General features: G+C 41.6%; 1 protein-coding gene across 3 annotated transcripts; it reads left to right on the top strand.

Annotated features, from left to right (window-relative positions):
* The first annotated feature begins 543 nt into the window (after nucleotides 1-543).
* tlr13 (Toll-like receptor 13) lies at nucleotides 544-8,118 on the top strand. 3 transcript variants are annotated; one of them, XM_045701845.2, is made up of 4 exons: nucleotides 544-599; nucleotides 3,985-6,633; nucleotides 6,913-7,030; nucleotides 7,379-8,118. In XM_045701845.2, exons 2-4 carry the CDS (start codon nucleotides 4,104-4,106, stop codon nucleotides 7,617-7,619), a joined length of 2,889 nt encoding a protein of 962 aa, XP_045557801.1. In that variant the 5' UTR covers nucleotides 544-599; nucleotides 3,985-4,103; the 3' UTR covers nucleotides 7,620-8,118.
* Nucleotides 8,119-8,388: the final 270 nt, after the last annotated feature.

The raw sequence follows: 8,388 nt of genomic DNA, 5'->3' as shown, positions 1-8,388 counted from the left end.
CTGATCTCTGTATTAAAATATTAAGACTACAAAAAGGTGTAGTTAGTCCGCACTCAAAAGGATGTCGCATAAACCTTACTTCATTATTCCATTTTTTTTCACTGCATCAGGGATATGCCATCTCCTCTCTCACCTTCCTTCCCTCTCCCCCTCTCTCCTGGCTCTATCCTCTTTCCACTAAACCTCTCCACCTCTCTCCTCCTACAATACTCCTCCCCTGTCTCCCCTTCTGAAATGAAACTGTCGTTTTGAGCCACTGTATTAGAATTGTCTCTGTTTTTCACGTTAGCTGTCAATGTCAAGTACCCCAATAAAGCACAACTCTGGGTGACCTCATTCCATGTCATTTGAAATGTTTAGTATATAAAAACTAGTTCAGGCCTTCATCAATGTTTTCTTATTCCTTGATAATCTTCTGTTAGTCAAAAACAAGGCCTACTGATAGTGAGGAGCAAGTTACACAGGAAATAGATAATTGGTATACTGTCTCAATATGAGACTTATAAGGGCATTGTACCTTGTGAAACAAGTTTTAGAACCTGGAAGTAAAACTGCATGTGAGAAGCGTAGTGAGAAGCGTATGATCTCTTCTGCTTATGGTGAGTAAAACAGTAAAAAGCTATATATTTTCACATTTACCTCTGTCTTGTTTAACAGCACATTTTGTTCAGTTTGACTACTTGTTTGACTACTTCAGTATAGTATTATTTACCATTATATAAAGTTAACAGTTTATGAACCAAGTTGGTTAATTGGACTATCTATAAGTAGGGCTGTCAAATGAGTGATTAAAAAAGCTGTCTGTAATTGCATGATTAACTATGACTATAGGGTTGTTCCATATCATTTCAATCATTTTCTGTCAGCGCCCCTTTTGATTTGAATGAAACCTTCCATAGTATACAGTGCCTTCAGAAAACATTCACACCCCTTGACTCTTTCCACATTTTGTTGGGTTACAGTTTGAATTCAAAATGGATTTCATTTATATTTTTTTGGTCACTGGCTTAGACACAAAACCTGATTAATGTCAAAGTGGAACTATGTTTGTAGACATTTTTACAATTAAATAAATACATGTAAAGCTGAAATGTATTGAGTCAATATGTATTCAACCCCTTTTGTTATGGCAAGCCTAAATAAGTTCAGGAGTAAACATTTGCTTAACAAGTCATAATAAGTTGCATGGACTCAATCTGTGTGCAATAATAGTGTTTTGACAATTTTTGAATGACTACCATATATCTGTTCACCACAAATACAATTATCTGTAAGGTCCCTTAGTCGATCAGTGAATTTTAAACACAGATTAAACCTCAAAGACTAGGAAGGTTTTCCAATGGGGCACCTATTGGTAGTAAAAAAAAGCAGACATTGAATGTCCCTTTGAACATGGTGAAGTTATTAATTACACTTTGGGTGGTGTATCAATACACCCAGTCACAACAAAGATACAGGCGTCCTTCCTAACTCTGTTGCAGTTGAGGAAGGAAACTGCTCAGGGATTTCACCATGAGGCCACAGAATGAAAGGAAGGAAGTCTGTACAAAATAAAAAAAATTGAAATATGCATCCTGTTCGGCAACAAGGCACTAAAGTAATACTGCAACAACAAAAAAATGTTGGGCTGTACAAATTATGTTTGGGGAAAATCAATACAACACATCCCTGAGTACCACTCTCCATATTTTCAAGCACAGTTGTGGCGACATGTTATGGGTATGCTTGTAATTGTTAAGGACTGGGTAGTTTTTCAGGATAGAAAGAAACAGAATGGAGTACAGGCAAAATCCTATAAGAAAACCTGGTTCAGGCTGCTTTGCACTGTCACGACTCCTGCCGATGGTGACTCCTCTCACTGTTCGGGTGGAGCTCGGCGGTCGTCGTCACCGGCCTACTAGCTGCCACCGATCCCTTTTTCCCTTTTCTGTTGGTTTTGTCTTTATTGGTTTCACCTGTGTTCTATTATTGATTAGTTGGGTATTTAAGCCCGTTTCCCCACCTGTTCTGTGTGCGGGCTTATTTCTGTCGTTCACTGGTTTTTGTGTAGTGGAACGTGTTTTTTGGATCCTTGTGTTTTTTGATTATACCCTGTTGTTGTTCTTGGGTGTATACTCTCTTTGACGGTGCATTTATTAAAGCACGATAGCAAACACTCTTGTTTCCTGCGCCTGACTCCACACCCACTACATCAAGCGTTACAGAAGCCCGCACCTTTAAGTATGGAGTTAGCAGGAGCAGCCACCAACCCTCTCCCTTCTATGGAGGAATGGGTCCTCCTCCACACCACCGTACTCCATCGAATCGGGTCAGCGATGGACCTAATGATGGAGAGGATGGACCGATGGGAGAGGAGTGGTCTCCTCTCTTCGCCTCCGACTCACCAGATGAGTTCACATACTCCGCTCCCTCCTACGTCTGGTTCTGGCGCATTACGTCTTGCGCTCCCGAGGGAGTATGATGGGGCAGCAGCGGGGTGCCAGGGGTTTCTGCTTCAGATTGACTTATACCTGGCTACCGTGAGGCCGACTCCCTCGGGAGAGGAGAGTGTGAGCCTCCTCGTCTCCTGCCTGACGGGGCGAGCGTTGGAATGGGCCAACGCTGTCTGGAACAGCCCCAACTCAGCGAGAGAGAACTACCCTGAGTTCACCCGCCGTTTCCGGGCCGTATTCGATCACCCTCCAGAAGGCCGGGCGACGGGTGAGCGACTGTTTAATCTCAGGCAGGAGACGAGGAGCGCGCAAGACTTCGCTCTGGAGTTCCGAACCTTGGCTGCGAGGGCCGGGTGGAACGACAGGGCCCTAATAGATCATTACCGGTGCAGCCTCCGGGAGGACGTCCGCAGGGAGCTAGCCTGTCGGGACACTACACTCTCCCTGGATGAACTGATTGACATGTCAATCCGACTGGACAATCTGCTGGCTGCCCGCGGGCGTTCAGAAAGGGTCCTGTCAGTTCTACCTCCTAGTCCTCCTGCGCCCATTCCCATGGAGCTAGGAGGGGCTGCATCTACGGGAACCGGAGGAGGGTAGTGGTACTCTCTCTATCCTACTATTTTCCTTTCGGCATGGTTAATACCTGCCTGGCGCCCCAACAAAATCTTTATCTTTACCCCTCTCTAACAATACTGCTACATATTTTCTTATTCCTTGATAACCTTCTGTTAGTAAAAAACAAGGCCAACTGATCGCGAGGAGCAAGTTACACAGGAAATAGACTGTTCCTTGACTGTTAGTATGCGGTCTCAATATGGGAGTTATAAGGGTATGTATAAGGGTATGTTCTACAGGAGCTGAAAGGGTTAATGGGGAAAGTGAAGCAAGTTTTAGAACAGAAGTAAAATGGCATGTGACTGAGGAACTACTTGAGGGAAATGTTGCGTATTCCATGATCACATTATAACTACTGTAAACCCTTGTTAGAGTGAGAAGCATATGTCCTCTTCTGCTTATGGTGAGTAAAACAGTAAAAAGCTATATATTTTCACATTTTCTCTGTCTTGTTTAACAGCTTTTGTTCAGTTTGACTACTTCAGTATAGTATTATTTACCATTATATGAAGTTAACAGTTTAGGAACCAAGTTGGTTAATTGGATTACCCATAAGTAGGGCTGTCAAATGATTGATTAATGTATGCAATTATATGACAAACTCTGGTCCATATAGTTATTCGTCATCATGTGACATGACCAAGGAAACGTCTTTTAGGTTTCTAGGGTTATGTGATGTCTTTCAGTGAATACAGTATTGATTAATACTATTACATGGTAAAAACTGCAGTAAGTAAATATGAATCAGGCACAATTATAACCAGGAAAATCCACTTGTATCTTCTGATTTGGGCACTAGAACAACTGATGAAATATGATTGTCTTATTTTTTTGCAATCTGTTTTCATTCTGTAATTAACGAAAGTCATATGTCCTCCACCTATGATGACACAGTTATTTAAAATGTTTTGTATTTGTCTTTTATTTACATTAGATCTCAAGTAGCCTATAAGTCAAATACATCAGGAAGAGTCTTGAGAAGAACCTCATTGGACTCCATTTGTTGGTGACAAGCCACTTTTTCTTCCAAAAAAGGAAACAAAACCCCATAATATGGAACTGAAAATAACCATGTCAGGAAAAGGACATGGGTCTACATATTCTCAGTTGAGTTTCTTTCTATGGATTCTTCTGTATTTCTGGGTTCTATTTAATCCAGTAAATGGTTACTCAATGAAACACTGCAGAATCAGGGAATCTCTAAATACGTCTGTGCTATGTGATGGCAGGAACCTCAATGCCGTACCAGCAGACATCCCATCATTGGTGAGAACTGTAAACATAGCAAAGAATAACATTTCACAGATAAAAAGTGAGGACTTCAAAGATCTAACGTTCCTCAAAATGTTAATCATGTACAGCAACAGGATCTCTCATGTGGAGAATGGGTCTTTTTCAGACCTGGTGGCTCTAGAGCAGCTGAATCTGTCCTTTAACAAACTCACTTCCCTCTCAGACCAAATGTTTAAGGGCCTGGATAACCTCACAGTACTACACCTGGATAACAACCACATCTCAAGTATCTCATCATCTTTTCAGTTACTCTTCAGCTTGAAGGTACTGAACTTAACCAGCAACAAACTGCATTGTTTCAAGGAGCTTCAGCACATTTTACAATTACCAAGCTTGCTGAAGTTGTTCATTGGGAACAACAGCTTGACCTCTTTGCAGTCACAGGAAATATCAAATAGGTCAATAGGGCTGACAGAGCTGGATCTATCCAGGAATCCTCTGGAGATCTTCAGTGTCACAGCAGATATTTTTCCCTATCTTAAGAATTTAGACCTCTCCTTCTGTGGCATTAATGGAAGCATGGAATGGGATGTAGCAGACAGGTATTTTCTGAGGAATGTGAGCAGTCTCGACTTGAGTGGCATTCACATGTCTTTACAGGGGATTAGTTCAGTGCTCCAGAGCATCAACCTTTCTTTGGCATCTCTGGGGCTGGGTAAAATAGGAAGAGATAATCTCATTAATGTAGCCTGCCACATACCTACACTGAAGACACTCCGATTGCAATGTAATAACTTCAGTACTGTCTCTGACAAGCTGCTGCAGTCCTGCACACAGGTGACTGACCTGGACATATCAGGTAATAATATTACTGACCTGTCAGAAGCCGCTTTTCGATCAATTAAAGGTCTTAAAACTCTGATACTAGACAATGACGGCCTCTCTTCTGTGCCGAATGCTACAAGGAATCTCCCCACATTGAAAAAATTGGATCTCAGCTACAACATCATCAAAACTTTAGGCTGCTCGGATTTCTCCAATCTAAGAAGACTCGAAAAACTCTATCTTAACAACAATTTAATCTCAAACCTTGAAGGTTGTGTTTTCCAGGATTTAAGGGCCTTAAATAGCCTGACACTTAGAAGGAACCGCATCCTAAACTTAGGTGATGCTTTCACAAAGGGTTTGCAACATTTAAAGAGCTTGGATTTAGGATTCAATAAACTAACTAACATCAGAACAAAGTACTTCAAAAGCTTAAGATCACTTGAGGATTTGGCTTTATATGACAATCAAATAAAGACACTGGAAGATGGGGCCTTTGTGGGTTTGGCCAAACTTAAAAATCTTGTTCTGCTAAACAATGTTATAGGTAAAAGTGAAATCCGAGGTGCTGTGTTCAAAGGACTTAGAAGCTTAAAAACTCTCAATATGGCTTCCAATGCTATCAAATATGAAAAAGATGAACTACTCCAACCACCACCCTTCACTGACCTGTCATCTCTGGAAAACCTCTACATATTTAGTCAGCATTATAGTAAGTATAAGAGACAGTCTTATCTACCTTCCAACTTTCTTGAAGGTCTGAAAATGTTATCAGAGTTCCAAGCAGGGAATCTTCATATTATGTCCCTGCACCCTGACGTATTCATTTACACACCCCAGTTGTTGTCCCTTGATATCAGCCAGAATTGGTTCAAAGCCCTCTCCCCAGAGCTCTTTCACCCAATCCCCAAGCTCAAAAGACTCACCATCTCCAAAACTGAACTTGAGTCATTAGATTTCCTTATAGAAGCCAATCTCACTCAAGTTCATTTCTTAAAGGTGAGACAGAATAAAATTACATGGACCAATGAGACAGTGCTGCACTCTCTCCCAGCCTTAACTCTCCTGGATATGCAAAGGAATCCTTTCATTTGTGACTGCAGAAATGCTTGGTTTGTTCATTGGGCTGAGAGCAACAACCAAACACAAGTTGCTTATGCCCATGACTATCCATGTAACTATCCAGACGATCTCAAGAACACTAAACTGTTGGACCTGGACACCCACTCCTGTTCAGTGGACCTAGGCGTCTTCTACTTCATCTCAACCACTTCTCTGGTCCTCCTCACCCTGCTGGGGTCCTTTATCTATCATCACCTGAGGTGGCAGGTGGTATATGCCTACTACCTCTTCCTGGCTTATCTCCATGACACCAAGCGGAGGAACAGACAAGCTCCTCATCAGTACGATGCCTTCATTTCCTACAACACCCATGATGAATCCTGGGTCGTGAGGGAGCTGCTGCCAGAGTTGGAGGGAGAGCAGGGCTGGAAGTTGTGTCTTCACCACCGGGACTTCCAGCCAGGTATCACATATTTAGCACAACAATTGGTCATTGTATTGAAATGCATTGTTATTTCAGACATTTTAGATGAATATTCTGGATGTAACACAGGCTTGTGTGAGTGACCTGCATCCAGTACAGCATTAAATGCCATCTGAAACAGGAAGTTGCATAATACTAAGATTGTACAGATTCAGTTGCAACACATGGTGTCCCAGTAACTACATACACTTACAACTAGTAGGTACATTGTCAAAAATCACTGCTTACAAAGGATTTGTTTCTCACCATGTTCCACAGGTAAACCCATCATAGAGAACATCACAGACGCCATCTACAGGAGCAGGAAAACCATCTGTGTGATCACCCACCAATATCTGGAGAGCGAGTGGTGCTCCAGAGAGATCCAGGTGGCCAGGTTGGTTTAATGTCTTTCTATTTATAGTTGTATGACTGTCCAGGGGTTTGTTTCCCTGAAGCTTCATAGCTAATATTCCCTTTTTTTCTCTCAATGTCCCAGACCCACTCCACTCATAGAACAGCAAAGTGCTTTATTTGACCGATGTTGTTTCTATATCAATAGACAATTGACATTCAAATATCGATTTGATCATTTTTACTCTCTTGTGGCTTTGCATCACGGTTGTCGAGAGATAACAATGTGCAATGTGGTGAGCTTCAGGTATGATGTTTTTTGGAAAATCACACCGTGTATGGGACTTGGGTTGTCTACGCAAACACTGAAATAAAAGAATGCTCTCTCCAGCTTCCGTCTTTTTGATGAGCAGAAGGATGTGCTGATCCTGGTGTTTCTCGAAGAGATCCCAGACCACCAGCTCTCACCCTACCACCGCATGAGGAGGCTGGTGAAGAGACGCACCTACCTGAGCTGGCCAAGAGCTGGGGAGGACACAAGGGTCTTCTGGCAGAAACTCCAGGTGGCTTTGGAGACCAGGGACTTGCCTGCGGAAGAGAACCCCATCCTCACCGGGGTGGAGAGACAGTGACATAGACAACTGTCATGCTCCGATTTATATTCTATTTTTTGTTTTACTTTTAAATATTTATTTTATATGTTACATGATTGAATAACATTAACCAATGCTAATTCTTAATCAATCCAAGGTTATAATTGGCCTACACTTGCTTAGTTACATGTGTTGATTACTTTTTCTATTAACCTAGCTGGTATTTCTCATTCTGATACTTCCTAACTCTTTTTAAAAAAACTTTTCGCATTGTGTCGTTCTGTATTGCTAGATAATATTGCACTGTTGGAGCTAGAAAACACAAGCATTTCACTGCACCTGCGATGACATCTGAAAATCTGCGTACGTGACTAATAAACTTTGATTTGGTAATTGTCTTTGGAATGAACAGCTCTTCAAAAATAAGATGTAGCATTGTTATTATTACATTCAATTCACTTTGTGCAATATGTATTTTACCTTTGTCAAGTGAAGCAAGTTGAATAAAGAACACTTGCTCTATTTTGGAGCAACAGTGTTTGACTAGTTTTAATATTAACACAAAGATCAGTTAACCTTTCCTTGAGGTGCAACACACACACGCACGCACACACACACACACACACACACACACACACACACACACACACACACACACACACACACACACACACACACACACACACACACACACACACACACACACACACACACACACACACAGAGAGAGGTTTAGCCTTTCTGCTGAACTTATTATAATATTTTAGCCTGACAGATTGCAAAATGATTCATATTTATTGATGCTGGA

Source organism: Salmo salar, chromosome 19, assembly GCF_965601325.2.
Source record: "Salmo salar chromosome 19, fSalSal1, whole genome shotgun sequence".
Lineage (NCBI taxonomy): Eukaryota > Metazoa > Chordata > Actinopteri > Salmoniformes > Salmonidae > Salmo > Salmo salar.
This window is presented reverse-complemented; position numbering and strand designations above follow the sequence as displayed.

What these genes read in the sequence shown, in the direction of transcription:
- tlr13 (XM_045701845.2), top strand. Translation starts at nt 4,104, where the DNA reads ATGGAACTGAAAATAACCATGTCAGGAAAAGGACATGGGTCTACATAT. An exon ending in CCACCGGGACTTCCAGCCAG is followed by an intron (nt 6,634 to 6,912) that starts GTATCACATATT and finishes CATGTTCCACAG; the next exon opens with GTAAACCCATCATAGAGAAC. An exon ending in AGAGAGATCCAGGTGGCCAG is followed by an intron (nt 7,031 to 7,378) that starts GTTGGTTTAATG and finishes TGCTCTCTCCAG; the next exon opens with CTTCCGTCTTTTTGATGAGC.